The 19353-nt window shown below is 41.3% G+C and overlaps 1 protein-coding gene across 2 annotated transcripts in view; it reads left to right on the plus strand.

Moving 5' to 3' along the window:
* serpinh2 (serine (or cysteine) peptidase inhibitor, clade H, member 2) overlaps positions 1–7187 on the plus strand; it is a 92048-nt gene extending 84861 nt beyond the window's left edge. For both annotated transcript variants that reach the window (XM_051944085.1, XM_022194019.2), the window contains exon 5: positions 4618–7187. In XM_051944085.1, the coding sequence (XP_051800045.1) occupies positions 4618–4917 (300 nt within the window). In that variant the 3' untranslated portion in view covers positions 4918–7187. The remainder of the gene's footprint in view (positions 1–4617) is intronic.
* Positions 7188–19353: the final 12166 nt, after the last annotated feature.

Below are 19353 nucleotides of genomic sequence, written 5' to 3' on the forward strand. Positions count from 1 at the left end.
TATGCTCTAAAGCTTAAATCACTCAAATATTTGAAGTTTTATTTCAGTTTTATTTCACTTGATAATAAAGAGTCCAAAAGCAAACAAGCGGAGAAAAGGAGGAACGGATGACGTGCAGCAAAACTTTCCAGCCTAAACTTAGCTGTTACGGCTACATAGTATGAGCTGTTTACACTCCACAATAAACATACTGTCATTGACATCGTACAGCGGAAGAAACAGTGAAATGCTGGCAAAAAACTGAGATTAATAAAACTAGAGATGAATAAGGTGACTGAAAGAAAATATATGCAAGTATTTTGATAATTGACTCATCATTCAATGTTTTTCAATTAGGAATGCCCATCAGTCCCCAGTGCCAGCTTCTCATTTGTGAGGATTTTTATTTTTCTTTGGTTTTGGACGTTGCTGTCGCAAAAACAATGAGTTTGACTCCGTGAAATAGTGCCCATCATTAGTTCACTCGTTTCTGTCATTTCATTGATCAAATAGTCAGCCAGTAATGAGAATAATAGTTTGAGCCCTAAGTAAGTTATTGCATTGTGAAGTGAGACTTTTTATCCACTGCATCATCTTTCAGTTCGGTTCACTTTTGCTCGCTCTCACAAAGTCCACTCTCCTCTCGCTCTGTCGTTTACATTTGCATTGCATTTGGCATTGCCTCCTAATCAGCTACCTCATCCAAACTCAGGGCCTTTTCTTTGTTTTTCTGCCTTTTCTTAACAAATTGTAGCAATAATTAGCAAGGGACACTGTTTTTGATGGATTTTTGTTTTGTGCAGGAACTCTGCACAGAAAAAATACTTGCAAGATTAAAATAGAAACAAATATACTGTTTTTTTGTACCCTTGGGAAATTTGTGTTGACTCTACTGCAGTTTCTAAAGCAACAAATGTCGTGCACAATTCAGAGATAAAACAGCACAAATAGTTACAAGTACATTCAGTACTACACACACACAAATGGGATTCAGTCCATCTGCTTTCTCTCTCCATTTTACCTGTCAAGGCAAAACATCTCTCTGTATGTTGGTGGAAATCGTCATTATGTATGGTGTGTAGTCTTTATAAATTTTAATCGTCTTCAGGTCTTTTCCCAGTTCAGATCTCATCGTTGGCATGCAGCAGCTGAAAAGAGCAAAGTCGAACAGTAGTCTCCCGGTTTGATCTTTCCCTCTCATCTTTCTTTTCACCATTGTCATTATTACAGCTGCCTCGCCTTTTTAAAAATCATCCGCAGTGATGACTCCTCACAGACAGAGCTATAACATGTCCTCGCTGCCACGACCTGTCCCCTTAAAACCCCCACAGGTACAGCCGACATGCTACTTAGTGGGCTCACCCGTTGAGGTGGAATAATGTGATGTTGAGTGCTGCACGCCTGTGGGTTAATGCCATGCTACCTCAGGCCTGGTTAGACTGCAGCGCTGTAGGCCAAGGAAGCCTTCCACACACACAGAAGAAACCACCAGCTGACAATGCCTGTGGCTCTCACTCACAGACAAATAGCTCGTTGATGCTGTGCGGGGCATCAGCAGTCCGCCCAGTCCTGTTCCATCTAAGATTCATGTGGTGCGTCGGAGAGAAAGGCCAGCCAAAGAGCACCTCCCAGAGGTTTCTCTCCCCATATAATGCAGTGCCACACCTCTCCGGTGCACAAGGCCTCAACGGGCTCCGCTGATCTCCCTGGTCTGTTTCCCATTGTGCTGCCACCGGGTCCACCAATGTCTTCGATTTCTAACTTCAGAAACATTACCAACTCTTTTGCCTTGACAAGCAGGATAAGAGAGGACAACTGGGTCAGATAGGATTGGTTTCTACTAGTTTATATAAATTTATGTCATATCATAATGGCACCTTAAACAACAGAAACTAAGTGCGAGAATTTTGTTGAAGAGAATTAGAAAAACAGCTTTTCCTTGCTTGTCTTAACCCTGGTGTCATCCTGCGGGTCAAATTGACCTGTTTTAAAGTTAAAGTTTTAAAAATGTGGGGAAAAATATATATTTTCACAGTGAAACTTCTGATGTCCACATTTTCAACATTTTTGGGAAATTTTTGAACTTTTTTGGTGGACAAAAAATTCCAAATGTTTCTTAAGAACATTCACAAAAAATCAACCAAAATCCAGTAGATTTCACTGGATTTTGGTAGAATTTTTTTTGTGAATGTTCTTAAAGAAAATATTACATGTTTTACTAATATATATGTATGTAGTCACTTTCGATATTTTTAGGATTTTTTGGAAGATTTTTACTAATTTTTTAAAAAATGTTTACAAGAATTTTTTTGCTACATTTGGGGGATATTTTTAAAACAAAACTTTTAAGGGAAGCTTTTGAGGAATTATTGTAATTTTCTTCCTGAAGGTTTTGCAAATTTTCAGAAGTTTGGGGATTTTTTTTGCTGAATTTTGGGATTTTTTTTTCAGACAAGGAAGCAATATTTTTTAGTGCCCGTAAATGAGGACAACAGGAGGGTTAAAGTCCCTCATTGGTCATTGATTAAACCCTTAAGAACTCATCTGTGTGTAAATTTACATATTTAAAAAGTTATTTTCACATACATAATAAACCTTGACAGCGTTGTATGAACTTTCCATCTCTTAAGAACTCAGACACACCAGCTCACCTTAGACTCTGCTGAAGCACTGCAAAACAAAACAATGACAAGTTGTAATATTGGAGTGAATCAAGTACACATATTCAAACCAGAAATGGATTCTGGAACGAGAACAATGGTACAAAACGTCCCACCTTGCATGTAGACAGGCTTGGTTCCAAACCCCATGGCTACCCTCAACTCATAATGCATGTGGAACATTCACAAAGTGGTTCCTGCATCAATATGCTTCCATTATAGTCAATAAAACTGGCTACACCAGACACGTGAGTAAGTGGAGAGCTGCACTCTAAACGTAAAAATAGACTGGTCTTTTAGATTTTTTTTAAGTGAGGTGTGCAGCCCTTTGGTACAGAAAAGGCTCTGTACGGGTTTTTAAACTACCAGTATGCATGAGTTTTTTGGTAATTTTATCATTTACAGCGTCTATTATAGTCTACACACATCAGCTTTCCCCAGTTTTACAGATTTGTTGGTGCAAGAAAGACACAACAATCTCAAAATGAAGTCTTACAACCCTACACTGTACTTGGCCATGGCACTGACCGCTTATTTCACTCATGACACGTCTTTCAGTATATAGGAAACACCATACGGACGTGGTAACAAGGTAAAAGACTTGATTTACACTGGAGGTGGTCTCAGGAGTGAAAAACCTTTAAATGATTGCTGATGTAGATCGAAACGTTGCGAGAGCACTGCAGAGCGGGGTGAGAATGCCTGTCAGAGAAGGATGAGGCCGGGAGGAGAGTTAGGAGCAGAATGGGATAAAATAGAGGCACGTGGGCTTAGATGAGGGATGGGAATGCCAGGCAAGTGGCAGAGCAGCCGAGGAAGACAGTGATGTAGTGGTAGTGAGTGGAGGAATAATGGATGAGGACAATAGAAGTGCATTAGAACAGGAGGTGGCATGTGTGTGGAATGGGACTGACATACGCCTACAGCTGTATATACGTCTACTTAGTTAATGTTTAGCCATACGCTGACATGATCCAGTGTAACTACTTCCTGCGTGCCCATCTCACTTAAGCAGAAAAGCAGCCATTCCACTTGGATTATTACAATTATCCATTAGCATGTGGTTTTGAGATCCAAGCAGTGTTATTCCGAGCTGCAACAATGTGGTTTTAAAAGACGAGAGCTGAAGTCAGTGAGGCGGCACCCACAGAGCATTTACATTTACCCAGACAATGCATCCAAATGATTTACTGTTGTTGTCTGCCAGAAGAAGATATTTCCAATGAAGAGTGTAGTCAGCTAAAATTTAAACAATGCTCGAAAACAATATCGTCACCCACTCATCTCCGCCGCTGACTCTCCTCTAACTGTGGCCTTTCGCGAGCGCATCCGCACAGACACACACAAGTCCGCACATTCACACCCACACATGCTCTCATCTGGCCCCTGGAGAAGCCTGTCACTGTGAGTGGCCCTCTGCCATGGGAGGATAAACTACCTGTCATGACGACGACTTTCTGCGGAATTCATATCAGAGGCAAAACAAAGGAGGTGCTGAGGTCACGGGGCATCACTCTTAAATTATTCATCCTCTGCTTCCTCCTTCCGTCTCCTCTCTGCCTGTCGCCCACTTTGTTCTGCCAGCTCACAACAAGGGCAACTGTCAGCCGCCTTCCCATCTTGAATTTTTTGGGGGGATATAAAGTAAATAAGCATTTCAGTGAGAGAACTCCCTCAGAAAAGTTGGCGATTGACTGGTTTGGAGGGTGTGTTTATGTTGACGTTAATCATGTGGCGAGGTTGGGGAAGGGCACCGCATGTCTCCCACTTCTGAATGTCAGAACATCATGAAATTTTAAAATATGCTTTCCCTCCTACTCGTTGTTTGGTCTCCTCGCGTGCATAATTGATCGGTGTCCTGGCAGCTGCTCGGGCGCACACAATCGCAGGATGTCTCTATGCGCGGTGGCCTCGAGCTCTGAGAGAGCCGAATCGAAGCGGTCCATAAATTACATCTCTCTGTGTTTTCCGATTCCAGAAACAGCTGTCTGCTCTGGGCTTGACCGATGCCTGGGACCAGAAGGTGGCAGATTTCTCCGGGGTGTCGGACAAAAGCAAAGGGAAGCTTCATCTCGGCGCCGTCGTCCACTGGGCTTCCCTGGAGCTGGCGGGTCAGGCTGGGAAAGGAGATCTGGAGGATGAGAACGTGGAAAAGCCCAAGCTGTTCTACGGCGACCACCCCTTCATCGTCTTCGTTCGAGACGACACGACCGGAGCGCTGCTGCTGATGGGAGCTCTGGACCACGCGGAGGGAGAGGCTTTACACGACGAACTGTAGCACCCTCTAGCATCTGTCTTTCTCTGTCTTTTACCCCTTCGCATTTCCCTCTCAAGCGCTGGTTTCCAAGTCGAGACATTGTCATTCACTGTAGCACACTATCACTTCACACCGCGTCTGGCTGTCACACGTTGACACCACATAGTCTTACACTGACTGACACTGACACCGCCATACCCGACACTTACAGTCGCGCACACATACCAACACCTACATGACATCCGTAAATGAAAATACAGTACGGGACATTACCAAAGCTGACGGATACAGCAGAAACGCTAACTTTGAGAGGCTCCCCCGTTCACATTTACATTCGCACGCACACTTTCAAGGGCTCAGTGATCAAGTCAACACAAAGCAAAATGACAAACAAGAGTGCACTGACAAACTGTAACATGCTGACAAAGCAGAAGCGGTTCCACTGACACACAGCTGCATCAACAGAGAACTTTAACAAACAGGAGCTCGTAGTGATGCCTGAAACCTCCCTGTCAGGCAAACACCAGGGCAGGTGTGTGTGTCTGTGTGTGTTTGTGTGGTGACCGACAGATCAAGGGTGCCCGTGGGGGCCACTCTCTGAGCTGGCAGGAACCTATGCTGGGGTCCCCTGGGCTACATCTGAGGAAGACTGATGGATCAGCCAAGTGCTTATTGATGAGGCAGCTTAATGCTAATGACTGTAATGCGTTACAGCGCTTGTCAACAACACGGAGAGGACGGGGAACCTTTTAATCTCTTAATGCCATCTGGGATCAATGACACCATTATGCTGTTGGAAACAAACATGACTGACATCCCTTGACTTCAGTGTAACAGCTTAATATTTAGAATAATTACTGCAATTCAGGCTTATTGATTCTCATTTGTGTATTTGTTTTCTTATTTAGCGCCTTGGGGAGTAGATGGGGATTTCTTTTTACTCTTTTTTTAACTTAAGCTTCCGTGTGTATATCTGCGTTTTCACCGTATCTTTGATACGCAATCAATCAAACATGTACTATTAATATATAATACGCGTGGATTGCCACAACTCCATCTTTCTTGACAGCACTGATACGAGCCGAGACGGGGCCATATTTTATTTTTTTTACTTCTACCTTCAACACGGTCGTCTGACACCGAGCCCCGCAGGTTTATGGAGGTAGATTTAAAGCCCCGAACTAGCATCAGTTTATTGAATTTTAGTGGTGGCGCATGATAGACTCACAGTGCAAAAGAAAGTCTAGCAGCAACTTTGTCAAATAAGTTGCCGAATGCTTCCCAGCGACGTCAGGTAAAATGTGTTTCTTCCATTCCCAGCGATGAATAATTGAGAAATAAAATGTATGCATGTATCAAAGAAAATTGTCCCGTCTTGCTGTTTTTCTGCAAACAGTGTTAGTGTTTTGGCATCTAGGTGGTTTGGATGTTTTATTTAAAGTTCCAGAGCATTTCCCACTAAATATACTTTTGTGTTGTGCTGCTCGTCCACCTGGATACACGCCCAAACTACTTTAAGTACACGGCGTCTTGTTGTAGATGTGTAGCGACAAACTCAGAAAAAGGAGCGGTGAATGTTCTTGTAGGTAGAAATGTTAATGTGTGCTACATCTGTCCTGTTACAGTGCGTCTAGACACACAGCTGGTCTGTCTGATTCACAGCGTTCGGAGAAAAAAAAAATCTGTTCCAGTAACACTCTATTCCAGCTTTGTTCCCAAATTAGCCCCCTTTACAAGTCTGCTCAGCAACAGCGTGTGACGTGCATGTGCGTTTGTGTGTCCATGTGCTGTTCGGGTGTGAATTCATGTGTAAATAAAGCCTCCACAATGGCCTCTGTGCAGCACAGACCAGCAAAGGGCACAATACTGCAGGTATAGTCCTCGGTGGATAAACCCGAGCGCTCAGTTTAGACAAGCTGATGATGGATCTGAGGTTGTGTGCTGAGAACGCATCAATGCTGTTTATTCTAATATCAGCTCCCTGCTGGCTCAGGTTCACATTTTATTGAAAACACTGACAAACATGCATGTTCACATCTGCTCACAGGTAGCTGGACATAATATGACTTAGAAAGATTTGCTAATAAAACAGCTTCTCAATGGTGTGGAGCCACTGTTTTTACTGTATATCCAACCCATAGATAACATGATTTTTTATTTAACCACTGTTTTCCTCAAACAAAAGATATAAGTTGAAATATTTCACTTTTTCTACATTTCAGCTAAAAATACCATGTCCCAGAATACTAATGTGCTTTAAGCTGTTAAAAAATTAAATAAAATACAGCTTCCGTAGCTTTCTAGTTGTGTTATTCCAATTTAATGTCTTCTCTGGAATTTTTACTCTTTGAGGCCCGGATTGGACCTTCTGGAGGGCCGCTTTTGGCCCGCAGGCCGCATGTTTGATACCCACAACCTAGAACATTACACTACACTACAGAAATAGAACAACTGATGTAGTTGTTTTCGAAGAAATTTTGCCGATATACACACGTGGACAAAATTGTTGGTACCCCTCAGTTAAAGAAGGAAAAACCCACAATTCTCACTGAAATCACTTGAAACTCACAAAAGTAACAATAAATAAAAATTTATTGAAAATTAAATAATCAAAATCAGCCATCACTTTTGAATTGTTGATTAACATAATTATTTAAAAAAACAAACTAATGAAATAGGGCTGGACAAAAATGATGGTACCCATAACTTAATATTTTGTTGCACAACCTTTTGAGGCAATCACTGCAATTAAACGATTTCTGTATTTGTCAATGAGCGTTCTGCAGCTGTCAACAGGTATTTTGGCCCACTCCTCATGAGCAAACAGCTCCAGTTGTCTCAGGTTTGATGGGTGTCTTCTCCAAATGGCATGTTTCAGCTCCTTCCACATATGTTCAATGGGATTCAGATCTGGGCTCATAGAAGGCCACTTTAGAATAGTCCAACGCTTTTCTCTCAGCCATTCTTGGGTGTTTTTGGCTGTGTGTTTTGGATGGTTGTCCTGTTGGAAGACCCATGACCTGCGACTGAGACCAAGCTTTCTGACACTAGGCAGCACATTTCTCTCCAGAATGCCTTGATAGTCTTCAGATTTCATTGTACCTTGCACACTTTCAAGACACCCTGTGCCAGATGCAGCAAAGCAGCCCCAAAACGTTACTGAGCCTCCTCCATGTTTCACCGTAGGGACAGTGCTCTTTTCTTCGTATGCTTGGTTTTTGAGTCTATGAACATAGAGTTGATGTGCCTTACCAAAAAGCTCCAGTTTGGTCTCATCTGTCCAAAGGACATTCTCCCAGAAGCTTTGTGGCTTGTCAACATGCATTTTTGCAAATTCCAGTCTGGCTTTTTTATGAGTTTTTTTCAGCAGTGGTGTCCTCCTTGGTCGTCTCCCATGAAGTCCACTTTGGCTCAAACAACGACGAATGGTGCGATCTGACACTGATGTACCTTGGCCTTGGAGTTCACCTTTAATTTCTTTGGAGGTTGCTCTGGGCTCTTTGGATACAATTCCAACGATCCGTCTCTTCAATTTGTCATCAATTTTCCTCTTGCGGCCACGTCCAGGGAGGTTGGCTACTGTCCCGTGGGTCTTGAACTTCTGAATAATATGAGCCACTGTTGTCACAGGAACTTCAAGCTGTTTAGAGATGGTCTTATAGCCTTTACCTTTAAGATGTTTGTCTATCATTTTTTTTCGGATGTCCTGGGACAATTCTCTCCTTCGCTTTCTGTTGTCCATGTTCAGTGTGGTACACACCTTTTCACCAAACAGCAGGGTGACTACTTGTCTCCCTTTAAATAGGCAGACTGACTGATTATGAGTTTGGAAACACCTGTGATGTCAATTAAATGACACACCTGAGTTAATCATGTCACTCTGGTCAAATAGTTTTCAATCTTTTATAGAGGTACCATCATTTTTGTCCAGGCCTGTTTCATTAGTTTGTTTTTTTAAATAATTATGTTAATCAACAATTCAAAAGTAATGGCTGTTTTTGATTATTTAATTTACAATAAATTTTTATTTATTGTTACTTTTGTGAGTTTCAAGTGATTTCAGTGAGAATTGTGGGTTTTTCCTTCTTTAACTGAGGGGTACCAACAATTTTGTCCACGTGTGTATATGTAATCACTTTAGATATTTTAGGATTTTTTTGGAAGATTTTTACTGATGTTTTTAAAAAATATTTACAAGAATTTTCTTGCCAAATTCAGGGGATTTTTTTTTTTTTATAAATGAAACTTCTAAGGGAAACTTTTAAGGAATTATTGTAATTTTCTTACTTAAGGTTTTGCAAATTTTCAGAAATTTGGGGATTTTTTTTTTGCTGAATTTTTGGATTTTTTTTCAGACAAGGAAGTTATGTTTTTTTAGTGCTCATAAATGAGGACAAGAGGGTTAAAAGGAGATTGCACCAAAAAATACCATGAAATGAATGAAGCATCTGCAGTAATTCGACACAGCAGCTGATGTCAGTACGGTATAGAGAGAATGACCTGAACCTGGTATTCAATTCCCTTCAGTGGAGCAGCAATAAATCAGCTGTACTGTGTGAAGGAAACTCTGTGCTTTTCTTTGTTTTCATCCTGAGTGCCAGCAGCCACAACTAAAATGCTTTAAAGCTATGGCATAACCCTTAAAAATGCTTTCCCCCCCATTTAAACAGTGTTTTCTCAGGATTACAGCATTTAAGAAAATGTTTCCTTCTGGTTAACTAAATAATTCCCAAACCAAAGGGATTTATTTAAAGGTTTTAGAGTGTAATAATCCAGATAATAGTAATTTAAATTTGTTTTCACACTAGGCCTAATATACTTAGTCTAATATATTCCAAAAGGAAATGCACTTGTACTCATAGTGCATTTAAAGAGAGAGCTTTATTTGTGTTTGGTGACAGTTTGTGTGCCTCTTTCCAGAATGCTCTTCGGCAGCAGAAAGCAGCGGTGTTTTGTACAGATAGTCGAAGCTGAACTCCATCAGAGACGCTCTGTGATGACACCAACGGTAGAGTTTCCTCCTCAGCCTCATACATGGAAAAAAAGAAGGTTTTAAGGGAATTTAATGTTTAATCGCTGTTTTTAAATAAAATATGATGCAAAAGTGGGACCATGAACTTCCCATCTAGTCTCCTGCCTCGTGTGACGGGTTCAACTCATGGATGATCCAAGTGGGGTGGAGAAGAGAGCGAGGCAGGGGAAGAGCACTCAGAGCACGGTTACAGAACAGTACTTACCCTTTAGAGGAAATCATGGAGGTGACTCTGCTTAACAGGGGGTCACCTTGCTGATAGGGATACTACAGGGGCCGCTCCATTTTCGCCTGGCTGTTGTTAAAAGCTCGAGATGGGCCGTGAGTAAGAGGCAGGCATGTGATACATGGAAACAGAGATGTTTCATGTGTTTGACTGCAGGGACGACTTACTGACATTCTGAAAAGTCACGCAGATAGCCGACGGCCTCACACCATTTATATTCACAGCAGGATTTAAACCGACAAGGAGAATGAGAGAAAAAGCTATTTAAATAACAGAATCAGACCTGAGGTAACCTAGCAAGTGTATGAACTGGAATAGCTTTACAAATACAGATGGTGACAAATTAAATGAAGATCAGCCTAAAATATTTCAGTGGGGCGACTATGTGGCAGCAGGCCAGCTTCATTGCTCCCCGACATTGATTCTCTGTCCACCTTTATTTTTTGATGACAAGCTCAGTCCTCCTTGGCATAGATGATTCCACATTTCTGGAGAGATGTTATGCCATTTTTTCACCTGCTCTTTGCTGGAGGGGTTTTGTTGTTCCACCGTTGTCTTTAAAACACCCCAGAGGTGTTCTATTGGATTCAAGTCAGATGTCATACTTGCCCAGGTCAGGGATTTTACTTTTTTCTTCTTTTAAAAACTCCTGTGTGATTTTGGCAGCATGCTTTGGATCGTTATCGTTCCGGAATATTCCTGTTCTGCCAAGCTTCTGCAGACTGCTAGTCATCTTGTCAGCCAGTATTTTGGTATATCTACAGACATTCGCGTTGCCATCTAAAAATGTCGTCTCCCCATCTTAGCTTGCACTCATGCGGCCTTATATCATCACTTCCCCACCTCTGTGCCATTTCCTAGTTTTGTTCAGTGGTGTATAGTTTGTGTTTAGTGTTTTTAAAGCATCTTCATTGGTTATTCTGTCCGTGTAAAATATACGCAGCATGCGTCTGTAAAACCACATCTCTGCTGCAGTGATTTTGTTTGACATTTTATTATTTATGCTCCAAGATTCACAGCCGTACATCAGAACTGGTAGGATGTAACAGCTGAGAGTCCTCATACGGATACTAATTGCTATTTTCTTATTTGTCAGTGCATTTTTCATTTTTGTAAAGGCTGTTCTTGCCATTGCTGCTCTACATTTATTTGATGCCTGTTTCACATCTTCCATCTGATGTTATCCATGAACCGAGGTATTTGAACTGATGAACCTGCTTCAGTATTCCTTGGTCAGTTCAGTCATAAACACCAGTCCATGTTGGTTCATTCTTTACCTCCTGATTACTGCTGCAACTTTGTTTTGACTGTTTTTTTTTAAGGTGGTCACTAATCTTCCTGTGTCTTTTTCCATCTTTGTGAAGTCTCATGAGGAGATTTTTCTGGTCCTTTGGTAATTCTTGTGGAGCCACGATGCAGACATGCGAATCTACGCAGCCTATGGGTCCAAAACTGAGTTTTCTAACTTCTGTTTCAGTGACTATAAGTGTATTTCCTTCTGTTGCCTTACTTTTGGGGCTGTCTTTTCCATATAATCTTTCTAAGGAATCGTTTTTTGAGGAACTACTTGCCGAATTGGAAGTAAGGCAAATATTGAGGTGATGTCACAGTGAATTATTTGACCTTAAAATGATACTGCACAGAGGTGCAGTCACCGCTGTTGCATACTGTAGACCTTCCTCCAAGCAGTCGTTTTGAGTTGTCATGACGGACAAAGCACAGGTGTAACTCATCATATCACTTATGTCTCTGCTTTGTTCATACCTCCTTGTCCGCCATAAAAAATGGCCAGCATGCAGCATTATTTTTGATGCCTTCACAGTAGACATTTCAGCGTGTCACAGCAGGGAAAAAACACACATATGTAATTAATAACATGTCATGAATCAGTGCATTCCTTTTAGATGAGCTCCTCCCATGGCCTTGATATTTCACATGCTGGCTCTCTGACATGGCTCACTGGGGGACTTAATGGAACTGATCCATCCTTAGCTGAATTAGTTCGACCTGTGCTTTCTCTGCTGTTACAAGTCAACATGTCTACTGTGTCTGACCTGAGTGGAATACAGCAATTATTGACACGTGTTCATTTAGTTATCTGTCAGAAATCCATCAAGACTGATCCACCAGGTGAGCATCCAGCAATAAGCTTGAGTGCTTTGCTCTTTAAGACTGAATGTTATTTTATATGTAGAGCGACAAACTGTTTTTTGTGTGTTTTTATTATTGCAGTGAGAATCTACTTGAAGGCCTTCCGCCGCATTCGGTTTTTGCTTTACTCTCGGTAATGGAAAATAACTTTCACTCAATGTCTGACTCAACTAATTTCAGAAATATGTCGAGAAATATGTCTAGTGTGACCAGACTTTGATTGAAAAATGTCTTCGGACTGGATTTAGTGAGCAGCTTTTTGTCCCATGTTGCCTCTGTAATGTGGAGGGAAACCGCATGTCATTATATCTTTCTGATATAATGACATGAAATTATGGCAGCATTTGAGTTTCAAGTGGATGTACAAAAGCCAATACAACTTTCTTCAAGCTTTCCAAGAGGAATTTGCACTTTTAAATCAAGATTTTTCATGCGCCAAACTATTCAGCACATAAGTTTTATATAGATGCATGTAGCTTTAAATCTATTAGTGATAAGTGGCATCACTCCTGCAAACCATGAGCTTTTGAAATCCTTTGAAGGCTAAATATTACACAACAGTTTCATTCTGTCACACTGTCTATTGTCTTCTTCACCAGCGGATAGTTAATCTGCCTGAAGCAGCCTGTCTGCGGCAGCCCATATTAATGTTATTGATCATTGTCAACTTTTGTGTTTCTTCCAGCCTCAGATCACACTGTAGCGGGCTGCTTCTTGGCTTTTACTTTCCAGTAAAGGTTTCTTTTTTCATTAGTCCCTTTCTCTGTTCTTCTCCCCAATAACCTGTCTCCTTTATTGCACACAGTCCTTAGAAAGTGACAACTTGGGAAACTGAATCAAAGTTTCAATAAAGCCTGAAGTGCTGCAGGCTTTGACAAGTAAGGTGGCTGGAGTGAAGCAGTACAGAAAGAGACTGAAGGAGGACATATCGGTTCCAGAAAGATAAATAGTTCATGAAGCTGTTGACTCCACCATTTTATTACTTTTGTCTAAGAATTTTCCGCCTGCCTGCAGCTCTTTCTGCCCACAAATTATTCATCGTGCTCCCTACAGGCCTCAGCTGTCAATCCCAGGATTCGGAGTTGGGAGGAAAGATGGGAGTTGTAAGTTTGTCATGAGCTCAGGTGCATGTATACTTGGCAAGATTTTTGAAAAGTATATAAACGCTATCATTCTAGCATGTAGTCATTGCAGCTTTACCTGGAAAATGTAAAGGTACTGCAGGGCTGCTTCTTGCTTTTTTATAAAACCTTTTTTCCCCCCTTTAAGTTTCTTGACCTTTTGGCTTTTCTGTATTTAGAGGCTGAAGGCTACAACCTCTGTGACAGCCTCAAGTCTCTGCTATCGACTATAGTGAGTTTAACACGCAGGTAAACAGTACTGACGGCTACACATGGGGATGTATACATGCTGTAAATGTGCCAACAAAACACATACATAAAGACGTGATTGTTTTCATACTGACAGCACACACTGAAATATTTTGAGAATATTGCTATTTGAGTGAGCTACGTAAATGTTCTGCTTCATTTGGTTTAAATCCATACCCTTTATATATTTATTCACAGCTTTGTATTTTTTTTTTCTGATTTGGTGTCCAACAAATCTTGAAAATGACAATGCGTCTCATAATCGTCCTCCAGAATACCATGGGATTTAATTTTGTGGTTACCTCTTGCAGAAAGAAATTCACTGATTTCTTGTTTGTTTTTTTAGTCTAAGGAGTTTGGATTTTCATTTACAGTGTACAATAGCAAGTCACAGCACAATTATAAGAAGTCTGAAGTGATGACAGTGGTAAAATAGGAGAGAACAGACAGGGTGGATCATTGTGACTGTGTGAAGTGACAGTTGGTGTCCTTCAGTATAGCGCTGTATTTTGAACATCTGTCCAAATGTTGTGTGTGTGTGTGTGTGTGCTCACATGCTGTGATCCGCAGAGGAGCTGAAACAAATGACACAATGTCCGCTGTTAACTTGATAAAGCCATCAATGTCTTAATGGAAATCTTGCTAGCAGTGAAGAATTGATGGTCACGGCTTCCCAAACCCCTACAGCTGCACTCTGCAGGGTTACATCAACATTATCTGCATTGCAGATGAACATTAAACTGGATTATCGCTCAGGTAAGACATGTGTTATTCTTCTGTTCCACCTTGTCCAATAAATGTTTGTGAACATGAACTGCTCTCATGCACAGCCAGAAGAATAAACAGACTTGCAGGACTCACCTGCTGTTTCCACCAGAAGCTCCCATGTGCTTCATAAGCAGGGAGTAGAAGTTAGAATTTAACAAATGTTTGTTTTAGCTTTAAGGAAGCTGTTTTTTGTGTAATAGTGGAAACTACCAGTGTTGACTCAGAATATTTGGCCTTACTTCTAAAAAAAAATCAATGCTGCTTTTCCATTTTGTCTAATTATCCTCAGATGCATCGCACATAAGATTTTAGAGGCTAAATGTGAAAATCCTTCCACATAATCACCTGACCTCTCAGTAACACAAACTCTACTTTTCTACTGCATGAGAACAACACGTGTTGCATCTTGACACTGAATAAATTACTGTGAGAGAAATTCATTTTGGAGCTCTGGCTTGGTTTCAGCAGGTCATCGGGTCAAGGCAGAAATGCAGTACTTACAGTAGATGTACAATCAGCCTGCAGGCCAGCTGGAGAAATACAACAGGCTACAAACAGCATAGTAACCTATGCAATGTGACATACAGTATATAGGTGAGTTACTTATTACTTTGGATTGTCATTTAAAAAAACAAACAGCTGCAGCAAAAAATACAAAAATGCAGCAATATTGAATTACGTTGCTATTCCACTAATACAGTCCCTATATTCATCTGATCCTGATCTGATCTGTCATGTACAGTAAATGTTCTCATTTAAACCACCTGTAGGACTCTTCAGAAGCATATCTACAATCAGATAATTAGATTTCTGTTCTAACTGTGCTAACTGGGTTCCTTGTAATCTGTTAAACTGATGAGCAAAACTAGGCCTTGATAAATGTGAATGCTGACAAACAGCACTGCACACCCTGGTGATGTTATTTACCTCTAATGTCATCTTGCATACCTAGCTTTAGTGGTATTCATCTGCTTGTAGTTAAAGTCTGATTTTAAGTCTGACATACAGTAGATGGTGCAAACACATTTTTAGTGCCAGATTATGGAGAATATGGAGACCAGGTTGAAATTGCCGGCGTGTGCTCAGTGAACCTGCACAGTCACTGTCCTCTCATCAATTGAATTAATAGAATTAATTACCGCTCTCTGCCTGGGAACACACTGCTGGCATTTACACACGGTGACCCACAGTCCCTTCTCTGCATTGTTTATGTACGTGTTTGTGTGTTGTGTGTACATGCACCTTACCCTTGAAGAGAACAGCTGCTGGGCATGGGCACGACCACACACACAGACACACACACACACTTCCACAATCACACACTGGCACATGCATATTTCGCTGTACCTGCCTGTTAGCATTATTCGACAAGACAGCTCCCCGTATAATCTGCATATTGATATCATTTGGATAATATTGGAGGTAGGTTAGGCACCACCTGCTTCGGTGTTTAAATTGCTGTGGAGGAATGGGGGCCAGGTGGGCACGGGGGTGTGCATGAAGTCAGAACACAACCGTCTCCAATTATGACATACATTGTTATAACTGGGTGATGCGTGTCTTTAGGGTGTAATCACGCAAACCTTTCTTGCCATTTCACTGCAGTGTGTGCAGCTGCACGGTGGCGGCATCATAATGAATGAATAACCAGGCTTTTCTCTCTTGTCGTTGGACCACCACCCAGCAGAGGGTGTTATGAGGATGGAGAGAGAGAAGCAACTCCAGCGAGGACACCTCCATTGCAACCATGACAGCTGGAAGAACCCTCCATGCCCTCACAGGTACAACCGAACCTCTCCCACCCCCAATCCCACACGAATGTAGCTGCGGCGGAGTGCAGCACCAACAGATAACGGCAGAACCCCAGTGAGATGTGTTGTGGAGCCCTTAATGAAAGAGTTGTGCCCCATTGAGCCCTATAATGAATGTTCTGACATTGAAAATCCCAGGAGGGGCTGCCTAATTCCTGTGAGCAGGTTCAAGCAGCTAACGTGTTTTGATAGAGAAAATAGTGGCTGAATGTGGTGATGGACGCGACACTGTTGAACTTTTTTTTTTAATTGGCCTTGTGTAGTTAATGTGGTGTGCGTATATCTGCCCCCGTCAGAGGAAGGTGTTCAAATGCCTTTGTTCGGCCTCTTTATGCAGCCTTGTCCAGCTTGTCTGATACCTGTTTAGCTTTCATCCTGACTAATGGAAATGTCAAAAACACTGTAGAAAAGCCGGACTGCCCATTCTCCTCAGAAGCCAGAAGATGTGAAGCAGAGATTGCTGCCAAGCCTTGTCAAAGACGCACACACACCCCGACACACACAGGCGCAGTGCTATGCAGTATTATAACTGATAAGAGCTTTTGTAGATTTTGGTAATGATGTCCCTGAATACCAAGTGAGCTGCATCTAAAGAGACCCACAGGAATTAATAAAAATGTCTCCCATTTCATGGCCGCAGTGGTTTCCAGCTTTTCAGAGATCACAAAAGAGAATCACTGAATGCCACAATTTAATTATGTATTTCAGAGTGTTTCTGCATGTATTGCTCCTTTTGGAAATTTTGCATCCCCATTATGGTCCTGCTCTTTGTCTTTCCCCTGTCTCCCCTTTCTGTGTCACTTTTTCATTCCTCTTTCGCTTCCTCTCTCCACACTCATTTCCATTTCTTTCCTTCTTTCCAATTTCTCATTCAATTCTCATCCCCTGTCCGTTCTGTCTTGTCTTTAATTCTCCCACCCCCTCCTTCCTTTTATCCGTGTGTTCTCTTTTATATCACTCTGATTCATTTCTCCTCTGCTTCACTTTTTTACATGCACAGGTGGCAGAGCAGCTGGCCTACTATGTCCGTGTGTCAGAGGCGGTAATCACAGAGGAGATGTTTGATGCGGCTGTGCAGTTTGGCACGGTGCAGGGTGACTCCCACCCAGAGCTGGGCAAGATGACCTGTTTGCATGCCCCCTTGGTTGCCCTCGGCACCGACTGGGAAGAGAGCATCAAGGACAGCTACACCACCAACTTGTACTAACACCTCACCGACCTCACAGGTTGGTACCTCAGTGGAAGAGAAGCAGAAAATTTACTGTCAAACAACAGCACACAAGGCGGCAGCTCGAACAACATGGTTGCTTCATGGTTTGCAACATTAACCAGTCACAAATATTCATCATCTTTGTTAACCCTTGTGTCATGCGGGTCAAAATTGAGCCGTTTTAAAGTTTGAAAATGTGGAAAAACATATGTTTACAGTAAAACTTCTGATGTCCACATTTTCAACATTTTTGGGAAATTTTTGAACATTTTTTGGTAGAAAAAAAGAATTGCTAAAAATGTTTCTTAAGAACATTCACACAAAAATCAACCAAAATCCAGCGAATTTCACTGGATTTTGGTGGATTTTGATGTGAATGTTCTTAAAGAAAACATTAGAAGTTTTACTGATATATATGTAATCACTTTAGATATTTTTAGGATTTTTTTTGGAGGATTTTACTCATTTTTTGAAAATATTTACAAGAATTTTCTTTCCAAATGTGGGGGATTTTTTTAAAATTAAACTTTTAAGGGAAGCTTTTAAGGAATTGTTGGAATTGTCTTTGCAAATTTTCAGAAATTTGTGGAATTTTTTGCAGAATTTTTGGATTTTTTTCAGAGAAGGAAACAACGTTTTTTTTGTGCCCGCAAATGAGGACAACAGGAGGGTTACTATTTGCTTTCCTCCTCCTGCAGCTCACATCTGTCCTGTAGTCTGGGCCGCTGGTCTGCAGGTGTGTTCTGATGTTTGTTGGTCTGCTGCCGGTTTCTGCTTTCATCTCCGACTGTTTGGCTGCTGAAATTCCTAGACAGCTTAACAAACTAGACTTCTGTGATCAGAGTTGTCTTATTTACAAGTTCAAATGCAGCTTTAAAGCTAATTTCAAACAGGGACTTGTTCATTTCAGACACTTAAATTCAAGCTCTGTTTCACCCTCCCTTTGCAGTCTCCAGGAGAAGAAGTGAGTGCAGCTCTGTGCAATATCACTTACATGACAAATAATTCAAAATTGCATTACTTCTCAGTTTAACGGCTGGGTATTTACTTTAATCTAAAAATGATGCATTAATAATTCAGGTCCCACAGTAGGAACTCAACGTATTAAAAGCCAGTACCTTTCATACTCAGATTAAATCGTTTACTTTTTGATGCTTTGTGTGTCCACCTTTGTTTTTACTGACAGGTAAATCCTGCTTGGCAGTAAAGGGGTCTTCTGCCATTCTTCAGAGATTGTTTTTTCAGCTTCTCATATCTAGGGAGGGTTGTCACCTTGCTAGCAAAAGTGTTTTGGTGATATTTAAGTCAGTAGACACAATTGACCAGGTCATAGTTTGAAAGTAACATGCATTTGACAAAGGTGACGACTGTGGCTGTGATTAGTGGTACTGTGGCCTTTACACCCCCTGATTACTACTGTAATTGTGTTTTGACAGATTTTATAGTCGGGCTTCAATTTTCCTCTGTCCTGTTCCATCTTTGAAGTCTCAGAGGCAAATTTTGGCATTTTTTACCCCATGTGGAACCATGACACAGCTCACTGCTCTAGTCAGTCTAAAGTATTTGTTTTTGTTTTGATTGTTTAATGCAGAAATATTGCAATTACTGTGATATGAGCTGAAATCTGACATTGATATTGCACAGGGGTGTTCTGACTTGTATTTTACATTGTATCAAGCTGTTAAACCTTCTACATGGATTCTTTTTCTGCCTTTCAGACCCTTCATGCCCTCGCCCTAGTCTTCCTTAACAGCAACACTTTTAATCAGTTCCACTAAAGCTACCGAAAATTAACCCTGTCATTTTTTGCAAAACATTTCCTCTAGAGGTAGTGCATCACAATAAAGGTCTTGGTGTTTCCCGCTCTGATAAAATGTCACTTTGACAGC

This window comes from Acanthochromis polyacanthus, chromosome 23 (genome assembly GCF_021347895.1).
Source record: "Acanthochromis polyacanthus isolate Apoly-LR-REF ecotype Palm Island chromosome 23, KAUST_Apoly_ChrSc, whole genome shotgun sequence".
Lineage (NCBI taxonomy): Eukaryota > Metazoa > Chordata > Actinopteri > Pomacentridae > Acanthochromis > Acanthochromis polyacanthus.